General features: G+C 46.1%; 2 protein-coding genes across 2 annotated transcripts in view; one reads left to right on the plus strand and one right to left on the minus strand.

Moving 5' to 3' along the window:
• LOC311344798 (teneurin-1-like) overlaps positions 1-6,276 on the minus strand; it is a gene marked incomplete at its 5' end in the record, with an annotated part of 147,131 nt that extends 140,855 nt beyond the window's left edge. Inside the window, 2 exon segments of the mRNA XM_084469138.1 lie at positions 6,053-6,170; positions 6,172-6,276. Coding sequence (XP_084325264.1) covers positions 6,053-6,170; positions 6,172-6,276 — 223 coding nt within the window.
• Positions 6,277-9,859: 3,583 nt separating this feature from the next.
• LOC311344800 (rho guanine nucleotide exchange factor 9-like) overlaps positions 9,860-27,272 on the plus strand; it is a gene marked incomplete at its 5' end in the record, with an annotated part of 95,014 nt that continues 77,601 nt past the window's right edge. The window contains one exon of the mRNA XM_084469139.1: positions 9,860-9,928. Coding sequence (XP_084325265.1) covers positions 9,860-9,928 — 69 coding nt within the window. The remainder of the gene's footprint in view (positions 9,929-27,272) is intronic.

Raw genomic sequence — 27,272 nt, forward strand, 5'->3', positions numbered from 1 at the left:
ATTAGTATTCCAAATGACTGTAGGAGACAGCCTTTTAACCGATCTGATTAATGTCCTTACACCTCGGTGGGGAAAAAATACAAAAACAAAATGGAGATCTTGTGGGAGTTATCTTTTTCAATGAACTCTTCCGGTTGAAACCACATCACAATGTACCATTGAGCCAGAGATGTATTGAGCTGCTGCTCAAACAGAGCTCTGAACTCAACTCTATTCTCCTTGGTAGGCCAAAGGGATCAGATAAAGATCAAACCTTATTAATATTGACTCAGACTGGGGGAATAATTGAACCTCATATGCTTTCAAGTATTCGAACAGCCTCCAATGCCAAGCATCCACCTGTTATCTGAGAACAGCAGATACACTACGCAAGTCCTCTGGTTACAATTTAATTCAATTCAATTCAATAGAGCCTCCCTATTTTCCCCAGAGGCAGTATGATGTAGATTATTTTTGTTCACTTTTCACACCTATGCTATCTGTATGGATTGCCCGTCATAAATGAAATTATTTGCCAATGATTTTGGAGAGTGCTGCAGTATATCTGTTTTTTTTGTTTTTTTTTAAAGGATGTATAGAAGAGAGCTGAAAGGATTCTCGAGGCCTGGTTAATAGTCGTGTTGTGGAGGGTCCTTTGAGCAGGGACCAGAGGACTCCACTAAAAGCCTTAGACCTGCTGACCACTTCACTGACCAGAGATATCTCCTGCTGGGTCCTGGCTGATGAGGTCAAGGCCCACTCGGGCTCACGCACGGTTCTGCTGGAATCACAGCGAGGCGGGCTACTCACCACTTAACCACCACTGCTTGGACAAAATTGGCTGCAGATAGGGAATTGCAAAAGGCTTCTGTTTTCCACTAAGCAATGATGTTATGCAGGGAAAATGGTGTAGTGCAATTGAAAACCCCGGGCCTTCGAAATGTATGGATTGCGTTTTTCGGTTGGTAACGACAATTTACTTATTATCATAACATCGAGAGATTTAGAGTAATTTGAGCAAAAAGGTTAGGTTGCAAATCCCCCAAAACGAGGTGAACCGCTGAGTGCTATTTCATTGCTTTGTACAATCTTCACCTAAGCATTTCATCCGGTTAAATTATTTTATTTCTTCCCCCTGTCCCCGAGTGATGCGCCACACACTCAATTTCAGTGTGTGCAACGTGTCGTATAAAACAAAACGTTGATGGATACATTTGATCTAAACGCAATCATAAGGTAATCATCATTACACGGATCCATGGTGTGTTCTCACTGCAGAGCTCCCTATTATTTTGCTAAGCTATCGTTTACTTCTCCTCCTGATCATTCTCCTTCTCCGTCTCCTCTTTCTCCTGTTCCTCATTATTTATCTTTCAGCTTCTCTGGCTCCTCTCCTTTCCCCTGCTCTTTCTCCTTCTCTTTCCATTTCTCCATCACCCTCTATTCCTCCTTCTCGTCCGGCCCCTGTCGGTTTCTCCTCCTCTTTCTCATTTCGGCAAATTAGTCCTGGCCTTTGCAGGAAATAGCACTATCACATGTACACTTTTTGTCTTTGGTCTCTCGTTTAATTTGTTGTTATGGTCAAATGATAGCAAAGGACTTAATTTATTACCGACATAATCTATTTTTCTCATAGAAAAAAGTCAGCATTAAGCTCAAATTTGATATGATACAAGAGCACCTATCCGTTCTATCGACCCACTGCGATATCGACTTCTACCAACAGGCATTCTAAAATGAAATGGCTCATTAGCTATTCCACTGCTCTTTACAGGAGCAACACAAGACGTGCATTGGAGGAAAAGTACAATGTTTTGGAAAGTGTAAGAAAAAAAAAGTAGTAGAACTAGACAAAGTAAATAAGGGCTGTTGTTCAGACCGGATAAACAGAGGAGGCAGAGGACACGAAGAAAATGGGAAAATGGGAAAAACAAGAGAGGCACAGAGAAAGGGGCTTTAAGGAACCCACTAGAAAATATTACAGAACAGACGGGGTATTATAGTAACAGAGGATGGGCACGGTTCTTGTTCAGAACACCATAATCCATTAAAAAAGTCACTGGAGGCGATGTCCCCCCCCCTTAACAGTTGGTTACTTAGGTAGGGTATACTATATATAGCCCCACTGCAGAAAGACGAACAGATGTGCTTTGCAGAATAGTCTGCCGCTGACGTCTTAACGGCTGCTTTGGGGTGGGGTGGGGGGGGGGAGTAGTGGTGGGTTGTTTTGGGGGGGGGGGGCAGGGTGGGCACATCTCATTGGCACGTCGCACTGTGGCAGCCCCTGACACGAGTGACAGGGGCGTTCAAGAGAAAACGAGGAGGAGAAAAAAAAAGGCTTGCTGAGTAAACGGTGAAAGGGAAAAGGCTAGAGGTTTGCTTGTTTCCGTGGCCCTCAAAATCTTTTTCAACTTCAAGAGAACCTGATGATTCCCGTCAACTGCTGCAGATGGATCGGCCATTTTAAGCGTGAAAATAACAAAAAAACACACAATGGCCCACATGCTCAAAGAGAAGCCAACTAAAGTCAACGATAACAATGTGGCATTGGAAGAGTCAAATCCCCGAGGTGGATTTTTACTTTTTTCTTTTTCTTCTCGGCAAGTGGCCAAGCTGTCAGGCGCTGTGAGCGTTATGAATAGCTAATGCTGCTTGTTAGCCTGGTGGGCAGGTCGTGCTGAGTAGCTGGAGGCTGGAGGTCCGAGGGCACAGGAGTAGAGAGTGAAAGAGAGAGAGAGAGAGACAGAGAGAGAGAGAGAGAGAGAGAGAGAGAGAGAGAGGGAGAGGGAGGGAGAGAGGGAGGGAGAGAGAGAGAGGGAGAGGGAGGGAGAGAGGGAGAGGGAGAGAAGGAGAGAGAGAGAGAGGGAGGGAAAGAGAGAGAGAGGGAGAGGGAGAGGAGAGAGAGAGCGAGAGAGAGGGAGGGAGAGAGAGAGAGAGAGAGAGAGAGAGAGAGAGAGAGAGAGAGCGAGCGTGCGTGAGAGAGAGAGTAGGGAGAGCGAGCGAGAGAGAGAGAGAGTAGGAGAGAGAGCGAGAGAGAGAGAGTAGGAGAGAGAGCGAGCGAGAGCAAGAGAGAGAGAGGAGGAGGAGGGCTGTCTATTGATCACCTAGCACCCTGCCCAGCACCCTGCCTCAGATGAGGAGCAGCCTCTCTCTTAACTCCACACATGACCTGCATATAAGCCATCCATCACCGAACAGGCTGGCCCATTTCTCTCCCCCCCCCCCCCCCCGAGCTTTTTTTGTGGCACTGTATGGGTATGTGTGTGCCGGCGTGTGTGTGTGTGTGTGTGCATGCGGGATGGGGGGGGTATATGTGTTTAAGCATGCGTTTGACTATATGTGTACCAGTGTGTGTCTGTGTATGTGTGTGTGTGTGTGTGTCTGGGTGTGCATTTGTGAGAAGTGTTTGTGTTTGTGAGAAGGTGTTAATATGTGTACACCTGTGTTTTTGTGTGTGTGTGTGTGTGTGTGTGTATGTTTACTTTCTCTTTCATTCTAAGAAATGACTCATTAGTAATTCCCCAGCAATCTTACGGGAGCGACGCAAGATGCACATTAGGCCGGTCTTTCCGTCTGTGTGTGTGTAAGTGAATGCACGTGTATTTGTGTCTCTTTACTTGTGCGCACGTGTGCCTGTGTGTGTGTCTGTGTGTGAGTGTGTATATGCGTGTGTGTGTGTGTGTGTGTTTTTATGGATTTGTCCGTAACGTGTGTGCCTCTGAGTGCTCCTTCCCGCCTGCGGTTGCCTACCCACATGCACGGTGGTACGCACGTGCGCATGGGACTGAGCGTGCATGCATGCGTGTATGTGTGCGTGTGTGCGTGTATGTGTGTCTGTGTGTGTGTGTGTGCGCGTGCCTCGGCTGTCTGAGGATGAAATGAAGCATTGTGTTCCAGCCCAGGTGAGGCCACAGAGAGGTTTGGGGTTGACCTAGTTTAGCCGTGGGAGAGAAATATCACCTCCATGGAAGAGAGGTAATTGGCTGCCTCCGACTGTCCTTCTGGCTCATTGTGGACTGTAATAGGTAATTCACACAGGCCCTCTTACGCCCAAGCTCTGTCTGTTATGAACGTACGCTCCCAATGTCAGTGCGCGCGTGTGTGTGTGTGTGTGTGTGTGTGTGTGTGTGTGTGTGTGTGTGTGTGTGTGTGTGTGTGTGTGTGTGTGTGTGGTGTGTGTGTCTGAGAGGCTGTGTATGTTATGTTTGCACCATGCACCTGCTGCACCAATCTTACAACCATATATATATATGGAAGTATACATATATATATTTATATATATATATAGACATAGACCTTACCATATTGAACCACACCGTAGCGTACTTTACTGTAGCATATTGAACCTTACCATACTAAACCACACTGAGTGTAATGTACCGTAGCGTACTGTACTGTAGCGTACTGTACCATACCGTAGTGTACCGTACCATAGCGTACTGTACCGTACCGTAGCATAGTGTACCGTAGCGTACTGTACTGTACTGTAGTGTACTGTACTGTACCGTACTGTACCGTGGTTCTCAACCTTTTTGAGTCGCAACCCCCCCCCCCACACACACACACACACTAGGGCTGTCAAATGACATTCAAATATTCCCTCTAAAAAAACCCATATATTCGAATATCTATATTTGCGCATTATATCAATGACGCGCATTACGTCAATAACAGGACAAACTAATACAACGAGACATAACTACTTGTATAGGTAGTTGATTTAAGTTGAAACATATTTGACAACATATTACCTACACAAACATAAGTAAATGAACTAATGGCCAAGACCGCAGACCTCGCTCTCGCTCGCTCACTCTCTCTCGCTTGCTCACTCTTTCACTCGGTCTCTTTTTCTCTCGTTCCCCCTCACTCTCTCTGCGCATACTGGTTCAAATAAAGAACAACAATAAACAAATGCTGAGTGCTGATCGAGAGTTTTGTGCAAGCAATTTAAGGTCCCGACTCTTGTCGCTTGACTTGTCGCTTGCCTCTTGTCTGTTGTCTTGTAGTGTTCTGGTCACCCACTCGCAAAGCAGACAGCCGGGGGTGTGTGTTTTTCCACATTCTAATATTCATTTTCACCTTCGAATGTCTGTTTTTCAAAACTATTCAAATATATATTTGAATTTAGAATATTCGTTGACAGCCCTGGTGTCTGTATGTGTGAATGAGAAGGGCAGACATGAGACTAGTGGACAGGTTTGTTGTTGTTGTTCTGGCGTAGTTACGGCCGACAGTAACTGGTTTTGAGTAATAAAACGCCAGTTTGAGCCCAACCGCTCGTCGTCCTTCTAACGTCCGGTCGGACGCTACATTAATTTTGATAAAAATTAAATAAATATAATAATAAATAAATACATTTATATTTTTCCAAAATGATTTGGCGACCCCCAGAAATCATCTCACGACCCCAATTGGGGTCGGGACCCCAAGGTTGAGAATGGCTGCCGTAGCGTACCGTAGTGTAGCGTACCATAGTGTACTGTACCGTAGCGTACCATTGTGTAGTGTACCGTAGCGTACCATTGTGTACTGTACCGTAGCGTACCGTACCATAGTGTGCTGTACTGTAGTGTACCGTAGCGTAGTGTAGTGTACTGTAGCGCAGCGTACCTTAGTGTAGTGTACCGTAGAGTATTGTACCGTAGTGTACCGTAGCGTAGCGTACCGTAGCGTACTGTACTGTAGCGTACCGTACCGTAGCGTACCGTACCATAGCGTACCGTACAGTAGCGTGCTGTACCGTAGCGTACCGTACCGTAGCGTGCTGTACCGTAGCGTAGCGTACCATAGCGTACTGTAGCATAGCGTACCATAGCGTACTGTACCGTAGTGTACTGTACCGTAGCGTACCGTACTGTACCATAGCGTAGCGTACCGTAGAGTACTGTACCGTACCATAGTGTAGTGTACCGTAGCGTACTGTACCGTGGCGTACCGTAGCGTAGCGTACCGTAGTGTACCATAGCGTACCGTAGCGTAGCGTACCGTAGTGTACCATAGCGTGCTGTACTGTGGCGTAGCGTACCGTAGCGTACCGTACCATAGCGTACCGCAGCGTAGCGTACCGTACCTGGCGGGTGCTGGTTGTAGCCGGTCTGCCGCTCGCGGTGGGCGGGGCCCAGCGTCAGACGCAGCTCGTGGGCGTAGTCGGGCAGCGTCTCCCGGGAGGCGTAGGAGCGCTGGTGGGCGGCTGCGGCCGTCCTCGCTCTCGTCGGACGAGCTGGTGTAGGACATCTCCATCTCATGGCGGCCCTTGGACAGCGGCTGGTAGGGCTTGTTGTCCATCTCCTCCATGACGACCCGGCAGCTCGACTTAAGCACTCAAGCGGCGCACACACAGCCTCAGCATACTGCACCCTCTGTGGGGGGGGGAGGGGGCGGGGCGGGGCGGGGGGGGGCGGGAGCGGCAGGAAGGCAGGAAGGGGTGGGAGGAAGGGGTGGAGGTGTGCGGAGGTAAAAGAGCCGCAGGGGAGAGGGAGAGAGAGGAGAGAGAGAGAGAGAGGCAAGGTAAGGAGGATGGGCGGAGTAGGCTAAAACGCGTGTCAACTTATTGAACACAGTGTGGAACTATAGTGCAGCCTCAGCGTGTCCCCAATTACACGGCACATTTATGAACACCGCTTGACTCCCTTCATATTTCACAGCAAAGGTTAGCATCCAATCAATACATGCCGCTACGGGGTGGAGGGTGTGTGTGCGTGTGTGGGGGGGCGTGGTGTTTCCGAAAGTGTTTGAAAAATGCGTTTGGCGAAAGTGAAGCGCGGGGGCCCCGGCTGCCATCACGCTGATATCGCGTCTCTCTCTCTCTCACTCTCCCTCTCTCTCTCTCTCTCTCTCTCTCTCTCTCTCTCTCTCTCTCTCACTCTCTCTCTCTCTCCTCTCTCTCTCTCCCTCTCTCTCTCTCTCTCTCTCCAAAGGCTGCAGTGATGGGCCCCTTTCTTCTCGGTGTCTGTCCACGGACGCCAAACAGGATGAGTAACATTACATCTGCAGCCGAGCCCCGCGTCTGTCGTGGCCATTCCACTCTGTAAATGATCCATCGCGGCGATCGATGGCACACGACCCTGGGAGACGTGAGCGCTACAAGACCTCCCTCGCGACGACCGCCCCCCCCTCTCCCATCTACCGCCATCACCTCCAATCCACACCCTCACCCCCCCCCCCCCCCCCCCGTCTCTCCCTCCTGGCTCCACCCCTGTTTTCTTTTCGCACTCATCAGATCATCATCCTCCACTTCCATTCGAATCCCTCCGATCGAACGCCCCCCCCCCCTCCCTCCATCTCTCTCTCACTTCAACTGCCAACACTCTCAACTAATGACTGATTGGTACACGAATAGGGACGGGCGGGGTGATTACGAAACACATTCATATCACTTCCCTGCTCTTTTTTCCTCTTTCAGCTTTTCTCTTTCCGTCATTTTGATGCGTCCTACGGCCCGAGGCCCTTCCAGCCTATTTCCCGCGGATATAAGGCTTCTAAATGGAGCTGTGGAGGGTCATTGCTCATAGAGACAAAGTACTGTGGTATTGACCTCTTCAGGGACTCCTGTAGTCCATATATCAAAGCCATTAGAGCGTGCCTGCTCAGTACCTCAGAGATCCACTGTGTAGGGTGATCACCAGCGGTCTGATACAACTTTACAGCTGACCTTTCTGCCGCTGCAGTAATGCTTTTATTCCACCTGAAAGGCTCCTGCTCCCTAGCCAAGGGCTAGGGACCACCCCCCCCCCCCCCCCCCCCCACCCACAACCCTGCCCCCCACCCCGCCCCCGTTCCCCAAATGCTTGGCACACACACACACACACGCTCTCTCACTTACGCACACGCAAATGCCCTGTCATGCAAATCCTTACAGACAATAGACCAAATCACATAATCACGTAATAATAGGGATCGCACAGAAACACACATATTTACAAACCCTCACAAATACACATCATAAAATCTCTCTCTCACACACACACACACACACACACACATACACACACACACACACACACACGCACAGTAACCCTGACCAACACCCACACACAATCACATCCACTTGAAAATACACACACACACCAACACACAACACACTAACACAGACACACACACAAACAAGAAACACAATATATACAGAGGAGTATCCTACTGTGCCCGCAACACTAGAAGGCTTGGATAAAATGAGAAAAATCACCCAAACACCGCTCACCCGCCTTCACCCCCTGCGGTCCTCTGAGCAGCCCACACACAATCAAAGTTCCCCCATCTTTTACAACCATTCACTTTGCACTCTCGCGGCTTTGAGCGTTAAAGAAAAAAATCCACCATAGTCGCCTGGCAACGGTCAGCTGGGCATGAGACCCGGGAGCCGTGACCAATCGAAGCCGTTGCACACAGTCGCACCCCCCGTCCCCACCTCACCCCACCCCACCCCACCCCTAACGATGTCCAACATGTCCGCCGCACCAGCTGACACTGCGCTGCACGCTGCAGCTCTCATGTAATCAGGGGCGGCTTTCATTTTGACTGACAGGACATATTGCACGGATATCAAAGCCCCGCTATTATCTTAGTCTGCTCTGTCAGAGCCGGATTGACTGGTGTCACCTTCCCCTTCGTTCACAGTGGCGTGGAGGTGGATGACGGGTTGGGGCTGGGGCAGGCTGGCTGGCGGGGGAATACTTGTATACATTATGTGGGAGCTTTGAGCGCGCCTGCAGGCACCGGCGGCGCTGACTGCTGTCTGTCTCTCTACAGAGGCGGTGTGCTCCGCTTTGCGTACGCCTGTCACAGTGTTAGCGGGCGCGGTGGGGGGGCTGGGGGGGCGGGGGGCAGGAAAGCACGCCACGCTGTCGACAGGGCAAGCGATGTTGCTCTCAGCGTGTGTAAACCGATGCGGAGCTTGTGGACGCGGCGTGAGTCTCGATGCACACGCGGCGTGACGTGACGTTTGTGCTCTTATTATACACACGCACGCACGCACGCACACACAGACACACACACACACAGGCACAGTGGGGGCGCACACGTGATGCCGTGTTTGCAGGGAGACACACACCGGGCCGATATTCATACGCGTGCATACAAAGGCTCGGGTTCCCGAGACCTATAGTAGCTTAGGCAGGGTACAGCGTGTTTATTGATATACTGCCATGTTCAGACAGAAAGAGTCACTGGTGTACCCTGCCTCTTTTCTTCCGGTAATACAGCGCTCTTTTGTGTACCCTTTCCGTTTCTTCCTCCTCTCCTTCTACGTCTCTCTCTCTCTCTCTCTCACTGTCTCTCTCTCTCTGGCTCTCTGCCGCTCTCTCTCTCTGGCTCTCTGCCGCTCTCTCTCTCTCTCTCTCTGTAGCTCTCTCTCTCTCTCTCTCTCTCTCTCTGTAGCTCTCTCTGTAGCTCTCTCTCTCTCTGTCGCCTCCACTTCGCTCCACCTCACTTCATTTGCATGGCGTCTTCCTTTTCCACCGCCCGTCCCGTCTCTCTCTCGGCGGCTGCGGTTGGTTTCCCTCCCTTCCTTCCTTTCCCTGCTCCTTATTATCCGCCTTCCGCCCTCTGCGTCTTCCTCCGTGGCCCTGGCATGTAGAGGACTAAGCCTGCCGGCAGGGGGTTATTCCTGCTAATTCTAGCCCACAGTGGGGTGCCCATTAGGGGGCTTGATACTCGGGTTTGATGTCAAAACCTGGAGGTTGTTTCCTAAAGCCAAGCTCACTTCAAACAAGCCACGGAGGCGTTCGCTGGGGGAGAGAAGGCATGCGCCACCTGAGCACCACCACCACCACCGGCGGAGAAGGAGAAACAAGCATTAATTGCGTGCCGAGCTCGCAGGCATTGTTAGGCATGGGATGGCAACAGCAGCCTCATTTGCAAGTGCCGGGAATCTGGCCTGGAAATGTCCACGGGATTGCTGAGTGCTACCAAGCAGGATGTGGAGTACAGATTCCACACCTGGTGCTTCATAGTAAATTCATCATCCCTCCGGAATGTGTAAAGGTGAGGGTCTACCTACCTTCCGGACCCATAGAGCCGGGTTTTACGGCTTGATTAGGCATCTGTGTGGCCTTCAGAGGCCGTAGATGTGGACCCTTATCACCTGCTCCATACAGACTAGATCATGTGAAATAGATAAAGCTTCAAAGATTGATGTGGTGCCACCTACACATGTAAGCATCATACATGCGCCGTATGCTTATGTGTGGCGCTCATTTATTGATAGGATGGTGTCATGCACACACTCACGTCTGAAGAGCACGCGCTGAATATTGATGGTAAAGTTAACAAGGCGCTTGAATGTGTTACCCACGCGTTTGTGTCCATCAGCTACACACAAACCGTATGTTTGTGTGTTTTTTGCTACGATTCTATTTTGAATTACATTCCAATCTATAAATCATCAGGTCGCAATAACCTGAAGTTAATCCAAAGTGACAACAAAGAGTGTGCTGCAAGCATTGCGTTGTGAATTATGATTCCACTGAAGTGCTCCCTTACCTAGTCGCATACACGGAAACACGTGCAAAACATGCACACACACATGCAAGCACACACACAAGCACACACACCCATCGTGGTTCCATAGGGGAATGCATATGATGACAATACGGTCCTCAAATTGCAATAAGTAATAGGCCTCACTCCCCAAGGCCTTCCCCAATGATAATTTAAATGGCGCTATCCATATACTTATCAAACTTTTATATTTTTGTATTGTCTCAGGCTATATAAAGACGGGATGGAGTAAGGGATAATATGTCAAAGGGTTAAAAAAATGTCTCAAAATGTGGGAAACTACTTATATCATTGTCCAATAGCGAGATAAGATAAATAACCTAGATAAATAAACAAATATATGAATGGATAAATGAACGGAGCACCCAAACGTCACACCCGCTTTCAAATGAATATGATAATATCACATGGGAGACAAACGCAGAATACAGAGGCAACAGCTGCAGATTTAATGGAACGGGCATGAACGAGACAAATAGAGGAGATAGAGGAAATGAGAGAGAGAAAGAAAGTGCAAATGATAAAGTGAGGGAGCGAGATGGGAGAAGAATGGGAGGGAAATGGAGGGAGAGAGATAAAGAAAGCAGGGAGTGTAGGGACGGGACAGAGAGCGATAGAGAGAGGGAGAGGGAGAGGGTGATATAGAAAGAGGGATGAGAGAGATATAGAGGGAGCGAGACACATACAATGGCAGAGAGGATTCAGGGGTGGCAGGGGGAGAGGGGGGAGACAGGGAACGAAATTGACTTCACATTGGTAAATAAACAAAAAGAAAGGCGAGAGTGGAGTGGCAACCAATAATATTAGCTTCTCCGAATATTGATACAGCGGTATAGGATTACAAATGCATTTCCACCACGAAGCGGAGCTCTCATTTTCACAACAGCTCTGAGACCAGCGCTGAGTGCAGAGCGCCTCGTTCCTTGTTAGCCTACCCCGCACGTTTCTGGAAAAACAAGTTTGCTCGGAGGATACCACCTAATCCCGGTCGCTCAACATGGCCGACGGGAGCCGGACAAATGACAATAAAAGAACAGAAGGAATGAATATTAATATCGCACTAGAAGCTGTTTGCACGCCGTCCGCGGAGCAAGGCCGCGGCGAGGATGCAAACGAAGCGATTGTTGTTTTTGTTTTTGTTTACCGCTCTGATGGCTTAATCACGTCCAGGTATTGAGGTGTTGCCTGTAGCCAGACACACATCTAAAAGACCAGAGGGGTGGAATGGGATTGGGGGGGTGGGGGGGGTGGGTAGTGGTTGCTGGTGGGGTGGTCCTCCGAGGCAAAACAATGAGCTGTCAACGAGAGACGCCACTTCAGACGCAGGGGGGCTTGAAAAGCTATCTTATCCCGGTCAGCTCTTCCACAGTTCTGCTGGCATATGACAGAGACGCCTCAAGACGCTACCGAGAAAAAGGACCCCCAAGGACCCCCCCCAGTCAGAGGATCTGGTTGTACCTACGTCATCCCCGAAAGAAGTGCAACCAAACACACCACCTTCCCACCGGGAGCTGCCACGCCCCCCCCCCCGTTGATATGCCCGCGGAACGGAGCACACGGTGAGGAACGGAGAACGGAACGGAATGACGGCGAGAGGAGAAGGAGAGAGGGGCGAGAGAGGGAGGAGAGAGGAGGGAGAGAGGAGGGAGAGAGTAGGGTGAGAGAGGGGGAGAGGGAGGAGAGAGGAGGGGGAGAGTAGGGAGAGAGGAGGGAGAGAGGAGGGAGAGAGGAGGGAGAGAGGGAGGAGAGAGGAGGAAGAGAGGAGGGAGAGAGGGGCGAGAGAGGAGGGAGAGAGGAGGGAGAGAGAAGGGAGAGAGGGGCGAGAGAGGAGGGAGAGAGGAGGGAGAGACAGAGAGATGGAGGGGGGACAGAGGCGGGACGGGGGAGAGAGAGATGGAGGAGAGATAGAGAGACGGAGGAGAGATAGAGAGACGGAGGAGAGATAGAGAGACGGGGGAGAGATAGAGAGACGGAGGAGAGATAGAGCGACGGAGGAGAGATAGAGAGATGGAGGGGGGGACAGAGGAGACATGAAGGAGAGATGGAGGAGAGAAGCAGAGATTTGAGGACACAATGTGGGGTAGAGTGAGGGATGGTTCTGATGGTGAAGTGCACGATAGAGGGGCTTTTAATTAGACGGATAAGGGCGCAATGATGGAGGGAGGTGGCTAGTGGAGGCCTCGTCACGTCCCCCCGTTTTCACAGCTGAGCGAGCCTGAAATCTCTGACTGCTAATTCAGATTTCGCCATGAAAAGCACACGCACAAAGAGACAAACACACACACACACACACACAAACACACACACCACACACATACGCTCAAACACATACACACACACACACACACACACACCACGCCACACATATACACTCAAACACATACACACAGACACACACACACACACACCGACCACGCCACACACATACATTCAAACACATATACACACACATACACACACACAGACCACACCACACATATACACTCAAACACATACACACACACACACCGACCACGCCACACACATACACTCAAACACATACACACATACACACACACAGTCCATGCCACACATATAGACTAAACACATACACACATACACACACACACACACACACACACACCACGCCACACATATACACTCAAACACATACACACACGTACACATAAACATACACACACACACACACACACACACACACCCAAGCCAAAAAGGCAAACACATAAACGGACAGACGTACTGATCAATGATAGCAATTTATGATCAACACATTCAGACACATTCACTAAAGACTGTGGCGTGCCCATATGGATGCCCTTGCTCCCACACACTCATAGTATTCACAATGCTTGATCAACAACACACTCAAACACCCACACAGCCAATAGAAGGGCCAATAAAGATTGTGTTGTACAATGGTTCTGCATTGATGCAGCGTCCTACGATTCAACCTTCGACCCCGCATCGTTCACTGCACAAACGGAGACAAGGTTACAGTAAAATACGGAACTGACAGGCAAGGAGCTCTAGAACTCAAGCACCGCTTGCAGAAAACATTGGCGGCCACAATAGGTTTCCATGAATGTTCATGGCTGAATGAGAATGTGACAGGAGAGGTAATGCTTGTGTTTAGGTCTGTTTAAGTGTGTTTAGGTGTGTGTGTGTGTGTGTGTGCGCATGTCTTTCATTGTATGTTTGTTTATGTTTGTTTATGTTTGTGTGTGTATGTGTGCGAGTGCTTCAGTGACTGGGGGTATGTGTGGATGTCCTTCACTGTGCAGCTTTCTGTACAATATTAATAAACTTGTATAATGTGTACTTTCTTTTGCAAAAACCTTCATTTATACAGTTTGTTTATGTGTGTGTATGTGTGTGTGTGTGCGTGTGTGTGTGCGTGTGTGTGTGTGTGTGTGTGTGTGTGTGTGTGTGCGTATGTGTGTGTGTGTGTGTGTGTGTGTGTGTGTGTGTGTGTACAAGGCCACTGTGTGTACATTTGGCTGTGAGTCCTGGTCAGAGGGCTTATCCCACGTCCTCAGAACGTTGCAATCTTCAGCCGCGTTACCATCAGACCCGAGCACCATCCTCGCCCACACACTTGGACCGCTCTCCAACCAACAGCTCCAAAAAAACTTTTGCATGGAACTTTTTTTCATTTTTTTTTTTTATTTGAACATCTTAGCCGAGGTTAGCTTTGTTCCCGTGCCTCAGAGGGTGCTTCTGTCTCACTGTCCAGTTAAGCACTTTCCAAGCCCTTTCAGCCATCTCTCCCCTCTCAGATCCTTAGCCCTCTGCTGAGTCCAGGGCAAAGCTGAGGCACCAAAAACACCATCATTAAAAGACTCCTCCCGCCTACATTTATATTCACAGAGGCACACAACGGCCCCAAAGACATAAGCATAGCACACACGCGCAACCAGACAATCTACTTAAAATATAGCGTGATCTCTATAGCGTGATTAACGGCCAGTGTCCACATAGTTAGTGTTTGTTTTTTTCTGGCAGGATTGCCATTGCGTGGCACTGGGATTCACTGGGATTCACTGGGACAAAGTGTTTGTGCACTGAAAGAAAACAGCTGCAGCTCTGTGCTTTGTTTATGGTTTATATGACAATTAGCCATGTTAGCGCCTTAGCCCTTAGCTCAACATCGTAGAGGTGACTTTGTGTTATACACCCAAGAGTGATCGAGAGGCATCTGTGTTCAGACACAAACATTACAGTGTTGATTTGTGAGAGTAACTTACTGTGAGGTTTATTTTTAACATGTAACAAGCTTTTTTTCCAAAATTAAATGTGTTAGACAGTTGACAAAATCTGTAATGAGGTGATTTTCCACCTGAAGCGCCAGAGCGGATCAATTGAAGCAAGGCGAAGGTGCTCAGAAAAAGATGTGCTGCAATCATGGGACCTAAAACATGCCTTTGATGTGGTCAACCCTAGCTTGTGTGGTAAATAATTCCAATAATAAACCAAATAACCAATAATCTAGATTGGTAGCCTTCTGAAGCTCTCTGCATCAGCCAGGGCTAGATTAAAAAAATACGCTTTCAATAATGCAGTTGACCACTTGAACCTAACACGCACGCACACAAGCAAGTGGGCCGCTTTGGACATGCAGAATTAATTGATCAATCACTGAAATTGACATCCAAGGCTACTGGACATAGTGATTAGAGTGAATTAAAAGGTAGCCCCACGAACATCATAATTATGCAAAATGAGAGAGAGAGGGAGAGAAAGAGAGAGAATACGTCAAGAGGCTAACGAGATCGACACTTCGATGAGGGCATGAACAAATTTATTTCTCAATGCTAAGCAAGACTAATCTCCCATGTACTCATTTCAAAAGCAGAGCAGTCTGGCGAGAAAATACAATATAAAAATGTGAAGGGAAAGTAAGAGGTGAAATATAAAATGGATGACCATGCCGGGAGTCACAAGCATTCCCGGCGGTTCATTCACAACCTCGGATCAGTTTTTTCTTGGCTTAGCATAGCCTTTCCACGTCGTCTCTCTCCCTGCCTGGCTCCCGACTCAGATACTGTGTGCCTGTGCGCTAATCAGACCTGCAGAGAACACTGCTTTACACAAAAGATGGACTCGCTCTCTTCAAAGACCTAAGCTAGACTTCGACGGGACAAAAGAGCCTTGGCACTGTACTGTTTTTGTGAGCTGATGGTGAGATAGAGTAGTGTTTGCTTCTCACTGCAGTTGGCACCTTGTGTTTTACTTAGTACCATTACTTAGCGTTGTGGGTTTAGTCAGCCTCATGAGTTAAGTGTTCTGGGTTTAATCAGCACCATGCGTTTAGTTAATGTTTTGGGTTTATTTATTATTAGCACCATGTGTTATTATGCGCAATACATTTAGTTAGCGTGTTGATGTTGGGTTTAGTCGGTACCATGCGTTTAGTTAGCTCTAGGGGTTGAGTTAGTGTCATGCATTTAGTTAAAGTCATTCGTTTAGTTAGCAATTAGTGAGCAACATCCTTTTAGTTAGAGTGTTTCTTTCAGTTAATCCCATGCCATTAGTAAGCACAAGGCATTAAGCTAAGCGGCATGTATTAGCAACATGTGTTAAGTTAGCATATTGAGTTTAGTTATATGGTGCAAAGGCATTTAATTAGAGTTGTGTGCTAAGTTAGCAGCACCATGCAAAGGGATGGAAATCAATGCTGGCTGACTCAAGGTTCCCAGACAGCTGTTGTGCTGAGACTGTGCCAGAGATGCAGGTAGGCCTATTTTCGATTGAAAGGGGCTATTGTTGATATATTGTACTGGTTGCTTTCAGAGCTGAAGGTCTGCCTGTCTGAGTTCAGTGAGTCTGGAGTCAGTGCTCAACTCTTTTTTTACTTTTGAATCAATAGCGCAAATTGCTACACAGGGATTATTATGAGTCATTTGGGACAGTCTTTTTTTAATTGTTATTCAAATATCATGGACTCTATGGATATTTATTGTATATCTTTTCCACTACTGTTTTCCCCGCTTGAGAATAATTAACTCCCTGAAATAAAATGTGTTTCTCTCACTTAGTCATGAAAAGAATGCTTTCAGCCCAGAGAAATAAATAACAATTGATTATTCCCAAGAAGAAAGATAGGGGAACCGAGCCCCAGTGTAATACTGAATAAGGTATGATATATTTGAATGTATGATAACAATGATTACATTTTCATGTAACTTTTCCAGGAAACAATCTGTAAATGAGATTGCATTTTTGTGTGTTGTTTATATTGACAATCGTAGAAATTTGAAAAAAAACATTGCTTATACTATAACATTTTATTCAATTCTTCCATTCTATTCTATCACATAAAAAGAATTATAACACAGCAATACAGACTGTACATATGAGCCCCATAGCTGTGTGACATCAAATAAAGTTTTAAAGCTATTCATCTTTTCCGGATGTTAATAATTCATGATCAGCTAAAACCAGAGCTGTGAATATTTCTGATACACATGAGGCTATTTACCAGTCAAGAGGGAAAAGACAGACTGGTTTGTCGGAGAGATGTACAGTATACAATCACTCTATTTTATGACACAGCATTTCAGTGGTATGAATGAATATTGAATTGAGAACCATATGAAAGTGAACATATGTACTGAATAGTACTGCTGTATTTCATGTGGCTAAATAACTCATTTCACAGCCAGGTCATAAAATGAAATGAACTCTTCATGTTTCTATATTTTCATTTTAAAGTGCAGGTCAAAATAGTTTTGTTTTTTTACATATTTGTATTTTATATATTTGCTTACGAATGCCCACAAATTTATTACTGAATTTAAGTAGATCAATAACCAAAAATCCTTGAGCATTTTAATTGCATGTTCTAAATGATGTCTTCATAGACAATTTAACAGATTGTGGATTTGATATAATTTCTTTATCTAAATACAGAATTGATTGCACCAAAATTGAATTGCAGCAATCTTGCCCTTCTCCTTGTCGACCATCGATAAAAACTGGCTTACACTGGCCCTCCCCTTTGTCCCTTATGTCAACCAAAGCAGGATAAAAAATCAACGCAAATAAAATAGATTTTTACTTAATTATTTTGACACATCGCACAAAGAAGTGCATTTGAAAGTCAAGGGCAATTTATGCAGTAATAAATTGGGGAAGAAAGGAAAATTGATTTTTCTTCTTCCAAAGTTGTCCAATGACTTGATTAATAACTGATTTTGCAGTGAGAAATTTGTCCCTGCGGGTTTTACACGAGCACTGTGTACTGTGTATAAAGTACATTTAAAGAGAAACTGTGTGTGTGTGTGTGTGTGTGTGTGTGTGTGTGTGTGTGTGTGTGTGTAAGAATGAAAGAGTGATGTCCCTGCCAATTCTGTGGTGTTCATGCATGTCTGTGCACGTGTGGTTGAATTTGTTCAGTGCATTCACATGCTGAATTCTGTCAGCATTTCTTGTCCACCTGTTCTTTGAAAAATCTGTCTATTGTTCAATCAAATAACAGAAGACTATAAGGGCCATTGAACAGAATACATTGTGAACCATCACGTCCACCAAAGACCTATGCTGTAGGGCCTTGAACTTATCACTCCCCCCCCCACACACACACACACACACACAGACACACACACACACACACACACACACACACACAATCTCATATGGCTACATACACACTTACTCAATGAAACTACCACACACGAAACATAGTACACATCCACACATACACACACTATACATACACAAGAAATATACACAAAGACACAGACACACAAAAAAATACACACATTTACATTCCTCTTGACAAATTAATCTCTTCTTTTGAAGAGAGGCAGAGTGGTCTTTCTTGACTACCAAGATTTAAGTGTCTCTGATGCTCGAGCCCCTATCAAGAGAAAGAGGAAAGAGAAAGAGAGCGAGAGATAAGAGAGGGACAGAGAGATAGAGAGAGAGAGAGAGAGAGAGAGAGAGAGGAGTAAAGACAATGTGACAAAGATAAAGGACGAGTTTGAAGAGTCTGAGGCTGCGATTGAATTTTCCCAACAGAATTGTGACTCCATTGCCTTTGTGAGTGCATATAGTGCATGACTCTTGCCCATAGCCCAATGGAAGAAGACAAGAGAGAATGGGGAGCTACATTGCCAGTTGAGCAAAAGCCAACAACTTTAAAGGAAGAAACCCTCGGGGTCTATGTGTGTGTGTGTGTGTGTGTGTGTGTGTGTGTGTGTGTGTGTGTGTGTGTGTGTGTGTGTGTGTGTGTGTGTGTGTGTGCGTGTGTGTGTGCACATGTGTGAGAACGAGTGAAGAGAGAGAGAGAGAGAGAGAGAGAGAGAGAGAGAGAGAGAGAGAGAGAGAGAGAAAATGAGGGACAGATAGATAGAGAGTGAGCCAGAGCCCTTTCTGTGGCATGGCTAACTGAGTGCGAACCAGTGCTTGGGTTACAGCACTGAATACAACAGCAGTGTCTGTATGAAAGATAAAATAACATTATATTCCAGGGATTTGCAGCGCCATTGTAAAAATACAAGCTAATATAGAATTAAAGCATTCCAGACACACATCAGCCCATAGGCTTACACACATCCACACGCACGCACACACACATATCACACACACACACACACACGTACACAGACATGCAAATCCAAACAAATAAACACACAGCACAAATGGAAAATGTCACGCAAAGAGAAAATAATAATCTGTATTATATTTCCATATGAGGTAATTTATGGAGAGACTTAAGGAATTAGTGCACTTGTTATTGTGTTATTGTGTCTGATAATAATATAACCAGTCATCAGGTCATGTCCATTGATCAGTGCAAAGGTTACTCGCATTATGTCCAATGTATATTATTGTGACGAACAAATACAATCAATTAATTTGATAAAAGAGCAGTAAACAGTTTGCCATCTAGTTGTTGCTTTTTCGGTGACATTGCACTCAGGCTCAATGACAATGTTTATTTTCCATCTCCCAGTAATAGAGGATTTTAGACTATTTTAGTGTATTTGTCCTAGAGCTAGTGCCTCATAAATGCAACAGGAATGCCAATATGTGAAACTCAATAACAGTGTGTGTGTGTGTGTGTGTGTGTGTGTGTGTGTGTGTGTGTGTGTGTGTGTGTGTGTATGTGTGTGTGTGTGTGTGTGTTTGTGTGCACGTACATGTGGATGACTACTGAGTGTCTGGTAGCCATTACTTGTAGAATATCTGGTTTGAGTGTGAAATTAATAACTGGAGTTGGAATCCAGTTGCTCATTCCACTTGCAGGAAGTGAGTTGGAGAAAGAGAGAGAGAGAGAGAGAGAGAGAGAGAGAGAGGGAGAGAGAGAGAGAGAGAGAGAGAGAGAGAGAGAGATTGAGGTGGACTTTACAGAAAAGGTTGCAAAAGGGAGTCTGAGAGTATGGGGTGAAAGAAAAATATTCCCCTGGCCCCTGATATTTACCAGCCAAATGTTGACACACACTATATCTCTAAGTGTTATTTATCAGCACTTTAAACAGGGTAAAACGCATTTCAAAACACCCCTGTCACTAATTTCTAACCCCCCTGCCCAGATTTCATTAGGGAAATTGAGTTCAACAGGGCAGATTGTTTGACTGATTCAATAGGAGTGTGGAGGAGCTTCACATTGCCCAAGCCTACGGCATTCCTGGAATGAGATATCATAAATAATGCACGGCTGGATAACGAAAAGACCCCCCCCACCACCACCACCACCACCCCCTCCCTGTCTCCCACAGCAGTCCAAAGGCCATGCAAAATGACTAAAACCACTGGAAAACAAGAGCTATCAGAGCCATTTGAAGACACCTGTTTGTGTGTTGCTTGTTTGTTGACAGACCGCAAGGAGATGAACAGGCAGCAGCAAGGCAAGACGCCAGCACCCCGACAACCTAGCACCAAAAATACGGATTAACTGGGGTCTGGGAAAACAAGTATGCGACCCCAAGCCAACAAGTCCTTATTTTTGTTTTGTTTTTTTCCGGGCTGGGGGTGCTTGTTTGGAATTGGCATTTGTAATTCCCAAATAACAACTATGCTGGTGCTTAAATGAACGGACAAGGATATGGAAGGGATAATTACTGCAGCAAAGAGTACCATTATTCTGCCGAGCAGTAATAGGTAGAAACTGGCTGTGATCAAATAGGAAAATAAATAAAAATACAAAAACGAAAAAAAGTTTAAATTCGAACAGATTCATTTGTCCTGTTCACTGGTTGACTACTTGACTGAAATGTCAATGTAACACCAGGGGTGTGGGCACAGCCTGTAATTGGTGAAATGACATTTCAATTCACAGCACTGGTTTATAATTTGTTAACGTGTAACCATAATGAGTGTGCCATTTTAAAATATGCACTTGATCAATTGTTTATCGCATATGCGCAGCATTAGCATTATGTGTCATGCAAGACCAGAAATATCCAACCCAAAACACACACACAAACAGACACACACAAATACAAGCACACCAAACACACACACACACACACACACACACACACACACACGGGCGTACGTGTAGAAGCAGGTGCAGACATGGGCACTAGCTTACAAACACACACACACTTACACATGCACAAGCTCACACGTACAAAAACACATTTTCTCTGTCTCACTCACTCCATCACACACACACACACACACACACACACACACACACACACACACACACAGACAAACGCACACACACACACACACACACACACACACACACACACACACACGCACACACCCACACACATGCTCACAACACACTCCACAAAAGAAATAAAAGAACAGAATGAGAAGCCCCAAGCTATGGTAACCTGCACATCAATGCTTTAGTTGGGGAATTGAAAGTAGCATTACATCAACTCCACCCTACAAACCCCTTCATACATCAAGTGTGAGTGTGTGGGTGTGCGTGAGTGTGTGTGCGTGTGTGTGTGCATGTGTGTGTGTGTGTGTGTGTTATTGCACCTATTGCACATGTCTGAGCAAGAGGAAAGAGAAGTATGATAACCTGTGTGTGTTTGTGTGTACATGCGTTATTGGAGGGAAAAGGGAGAAGGAAATATAACCTGTTTGTGTTTGCCTGTGTGTGTGTGTGTGTGTGTGTGTGTGTGTGTGTGTGTGTGTGTGTGTGTGTGTGTGTGTGTAGTTCTGTTATCGGGGGAAAAGGGACGCATGAGATAGAAACCGTGTGTGTCTGTGTGTGTGTGTGTGTGTGTGTGTGTGTGTGTACACTTGTGTAATTGGGGGGGAAAGAGGAACAAGAGATAGAACCTGTGTGTGTGTGTGTGTGTGTATACTTGTGTTATTGGGGCAGAAAAGGGGAGCAAAAATGACCTGTGTGTTTGTGTGTGTGTTTGTGTGTGTGTATTACCTAACCCCATGCACAGATGCTCTCTATTAATCACGAACGGTGGCGACAGATTGCCTTTTTATCATCACTATCAATAACGCCCAAGCCAGGGAAGAATTAAGCATGGTTCCCACTTCCCGCATCATCGTGAACAGAGGCAGGTAGGGCAACCACACAGGCGATATCACAGAGAGAAACAGCCAGAAGACCCATTCTACTGCATAGGGCCCCATTAGGATCCACGTTGTCAGAGAAAAGCTTTGGCTCTCGTTTTAAGGAAAAGGTTATTGTTGCATCCCTCGTCTTCCTCAGTATGTGTAAAGTTATATTTGGAAAGAGATTAATGTTTTCAAAGTGGATGGAATAGGTATTGCTCAAATGCACAAATGCATGCTGGTTAAACCTTAAAGCAACGGACATGTGAGGACTATTGGTTCAATAAGGCTGTAGGCCTTCCAGATCAAGATTTAATATATGATATTACATTTTGAGAGATATTAAATATATACGTTATAATTTTAATTGCATGCATTTGTATCCACCAGATGTGTTTCTTATTGCTGCTTTTGTTTTTTTAGCTCTAAATGAGCTACTAAGGATATTTTAAGGGATGGATCGTGTCAGACTATTAACCACAAAATGTTTATCTCTTTGGAAACATGCCATCGATGATTTGCTAGAGATGATTATTTTGAAGAACCCATGAAAGTAGAAGTGCAGAGGGCTATATTTGAAATCTATTGGACCATATCCATCCTGCTGCATTTCTGTTGCTTAACAATAATTTTGATTTATTAAAATACAATTGCTATTGTTGACTGTTTTCCTGGCGTTGCATATACACATCCAATGGATTTACCATAAATGTAAAACTACCAGCTTAATAAGTTTATAAATAATTAGCCTACTCGTCCTTGGATAAAATGCAGCATCATCCACACATTAAAACCAATATATCACTGGTTTAAAATTATTTAAGTCGCAACGAGGACGTCTTTAAATATTCTTACTTCCAGATCCATAAGGTGGACTTATTAAATATATCTTATTATGGAGTGCCTGCCTGTTTATGGATATGGTATAAATAGGCAACAAGACCCGTAGACTACATTGACGTTGAAAGACAGAAGGCTCAGAGAAATCAATATAGGCTCTGTATCTCTAACGGCACAATACTGGCATCATTACCTTAGTGGCGATGGAGATGGACTGGGCAGACCAACATCGTGCATAACAAACTCAAGGTTTCAACACATATTGACCTCGAATGAATGTATCGCCAGGATATGGACCGGCTCCTTTGCACATAGATTTGCATCAGAATGTTTGTCAAGCAGGCAGTCTGGGTAGGTCCCAGTCCTTCAAATGAGGAGCGTCAAATTAAATGTAAGTGCACTACACACTGCACGCACACACGAACGCGCGCCTACACAAGCACAGGCAAACACACACACACACACACACACACACACACACACACACACACACACACACACACACACATGCACGCCGTCACGAACACACAAGCACACAAACACACACACACACACACACACACACACACACACACACACACACACACACACACACACACACACACACACACACATACATACACACATACATACAGACACACACACACACAAGCACACACATATATATATACGCGCGCAAACACATGCGCGCGCGCGCGCGCGCGCACACATACAACACACACACACACACACACACACACACACACACACACACACACACACACACATCCTCTCTACACAGTACTAAACAGCTGATAACAACCATTCTCTGCAAACGTTTCGCCTCCAAATCCTCAAAACCAACCAGTTTAGCTAACATGCCACAGTGTCGCCGACAAATAAATGTAATAAACAGCATACGCGTCTTACCTCCCCAACGGAAAGCCATTCCTTTAGTCCAATCCCATGCAGAGAGAAACCTGCAAATGCTGAGAACGTTCAATTCCCCTGCTGGAACACTTGAATCACGGTGGTTGCTGCTAAATATCGATAACGTGAGGGCTGCCCACTGCGCTGCCTTCCAGACGCGTTGCGCTGTTTCTGCTGCTCAAATGCGGATACGGAACGGTACACGACTGCTGTTAACGGCAGTGATGTGTGTGTTGGGGGGGGGTACACTAGCCAGCGTTGCTGTGCTGTGACAGTGAGCACGGCCGTGGCGCGTTTAGCCGCAGTTGAACCCGGGGAGGCAGACTGGTGATGCTGTAACTGGTGAGATTCAGTCCCGCTATAACAGCATCTATGGACCGTACCACCACCGCCGGCGAGAAGGGGGTGTGGCACCGGCGACGCTCGGCTCGCGAACAAGAACGAGCTCCGAGTCCTCGGAAAATCACGAGGTCGTCTGGATGTTTAGTTCGATGGCTGGTTAAAATGTGTCTTGTGTTATGGCTTATTATTGATATTCATCTGTTTGATATTCGGTAATTTGGCGAGAAGCTGCTCGTGGCGTAACCGACATTTTAGCAGGCCTACAGCAGTAGCCAATCCAAAATTACAAGAATCAGCCCCAAAGAGCTGGTTAATGATAGCCTGCTGGAATTTTAATTAGGCCTATTTAGTTAGTAGTTGTTTATTGCAAAAAATAGGGCACAATTGTTGCAATATAAAAGGCTGAATAACTAAGTTGTAGTAGGTCTGCCAAATAAAATTACATAAGAGAAAGTAGGCTACGTAATTACTAGGATATATGAAATACATATTTTGAGGGTGTTTTTTTTTTCATTTGCGTGTCACACTCACATGAGTGTAGTGTGACATTTTATGTGTGACATGCAAGTGTGTGTGTTTGTGTGTGTGTCTGCGTGTCTGCGTGTGTGTGTGTGTGTGTGTGTCTGCGTGTGTGGAGGGGTGTGTGTGTGTGTGTGTGTGTGTGTGGAGGGGTGTGTGTGTGTGTGTGTGTGTGTGTGTCTGTCCGTGCTTGGGAGTCTGTGTTTACCGCCAGTCAAGAATTGGCACAAAGGATGCGGTTGAATGACAGGGCTTCTAATGATACAGTTTATTATTTCCCCAAAGCACGGTTCGCATGGGGCTACAAACAACCGTTTTGACAGCAGCTCCAGCCTGCCTGCATTTCAGCGTGTCTCCCTCTATCCCCCATATACAACTCAGCAGCATACATCTTTCATCAACACGGGTTTGGTGTTTCTCAACAGTTTGAGCTGTATATTACCACCAAACTGAAGCGGCTGTTTTGGACGGAGAACAGTCGTTCCAAGAGGCCACCGTGGGTGGGCACACGTGTGGGCGGTTTTCGCTCGCTTTTTTTTTTTTTTCATTTCTTTTAAAGGTCCAACCTTATTTGCGGTAATTGGCCTTGACTGGAGTGGTGGTTTGCTGAAGGGTTTTGTCAACTGAGCGCTGTCTGTAAGTATCGAGCCCACTGTTTCTCGGAAACAAAGGAAGGCACGAAAGAGTACAGATCACTAGGGTGGATTCTGATCCGGCTTGCTTTGGCTGCCTGGGTCGTTTGAAGTACCAACAGAGTGTGCGCGACCCAGCGGCGCACCACCTCCCATGTTGGCTATTGGCTTTTTTTCATCTCGTGGTGAGCTGTAATGGTGGTGTAGCATTTGGCCTCAAACACCTGGATGGACACGCTCATTGAGAGTGCAATTCGCACCCCCAACGGCGCTTCCAGCCAGAGCCATTCAATGCAAAGATACGACCTGTCAGTTTTCTCAGCATTCATTGTACAACCTGGGTGGGTCCCACGGACAGGCTATAAGAGACGGCATGTAAAGGCAGAATGGCCTTGCTGAGAAAGGGACAGAGATCTCACCTTCTTATTGGAGAACCCACAGAGAGGCTTTGAAGGCACACCGTTTAGACCTGGAAGGTCATTGTGTCACAAAAAAAGGGCCACCTTAGTGGTTGACATTCATGATGGAAGTAACGCAAAAAGCAGAACTCATGTCATCCGCGACAAATGTATTCTTTATCCCATTGAAGAGATCATAGGCCGATGTTCGTCATAAGCAGTGCCTGCTATTGGGACCATGTGTTTCTAAACACAAACCTCACGTCTTCGAGAAGTAGCCAGGATTTGCACACTATTGAATTTAATACAGCTATAGAAATTGAGAGGTTGACGTTTTGAGAAACACACAGATTGACTGATTTGTACTTTTTCGATGAGATATTTGAATTGGGCAAGAATAATAGATCAAATGCTTGACTTACGTTTTATGTACCTATGCCTATACCCAGACTGTTGAAATATACAATGATAAATGTATTTTTTTTCTCAATGGTTGCATGTACTTTGGTAGAAGGATACAAAGCATAATTGTAGCTGTAATGAAACCTTTTCTTTAGAACGATACAGGTTTCTTTGTGCAGACCCACTCCACAGACTCACAAACGTAAATGCACAGCTTTATTCTCCTCTTTGAATCAATGGAACAAAATAAGCCTCTCAATGTGTGTCTGGCTGAATTCAGTCCCCAAATCTAGTGGTTTATCGTTTCATGTTGCTTGAGAGAATGGAGAAACGTAAGGAGAGGATGAGTTCCACCACCGGTGACGTATGCAAGATTTTTTGCAGGTCTATCACGCAACCTGTGAAAAACCTTTCTGCGTTAGAGTATAGGAAGTAAGAACACATTTTGGAGATTTGCACGTCACAATATTTCTTCTGTTCGTGGACGAATTACAAAACATTTTGGTGTGACATTTGCTCTGAATGCGTCCAGGAAAGCATTGAAGTTAAACGGTATTAAGTGGTAGAAGTTTTTTGTCTGCCACCATAATAGCATTGCAGGCGGAAGGCAATTGTTTCTCTCAGAGACAGATAACCCTGCTTTATTTCATGCACAGAGAGAGATAGAGAGAGAGTGAAAGAGAGAAAGAGAGAGAGAGAGAGAGAGAGAGAGAGAGAGAGAGAGAGAGAAAGAGAGAGAGAGAGAAAGAGTTAGAGAGAGAGAGAGAGAGAGAGAGAGAGAGAGAGAGAGAGAGAGAGAGAGAGAGAGAGAGAGGGGAAAGAGAGAGAGAGAGTTAGAGAGAGAGAGAGAGAGAAGTAGAGAGAGAGGTAGAGAGAGAGAGAGAGGGAAAGAGAGAGAGAGAGAGTTAGAAAGAGAGAGAGGTAGAGAGAGAGAGAGTGAAAGAGAGAGATAGAGAGAGAGAGAGTGAAAGAGAGAGAGGTAGAGAGAGAGTGAAAGAGAGAGGTAGAGAGAGAGAGAGAGGTAGAGGTAGAGAGCGAGTGAAAGAGAGAGAGAGGTAGAGAGAGAGAGGTAGAGAGAGAGAGAGGTAGAGAGAGAGATAGAGAGAGAGAGAGGGGGGAAAGAGAGAGAAAGAGAGAGAGAGAGAGAGTTGTTCATGGGGAACTGTCCATGGTGCTGATCTGCGTTCACTCGGTCCTGCAGTATCTGTGTAACATCTCTGAGGCCAGCTGGGGCCACACAGCTTCTGAGCGGCGTTGTGAGGGGTCGGGG

The sequence above is a fragment of the Micromesistius poutassou genome (genome assembly GCF_964030765.1).
Source record: "Micromesistius poutassou genome assembly, chromosome: 6".
NCBI classification, from domain to species: Eukaryota; Metazoa; Chordata; class Actinopteri; order Gadiformes; family Gadidae; genus Micromesistius; species Micromesistius poutassou.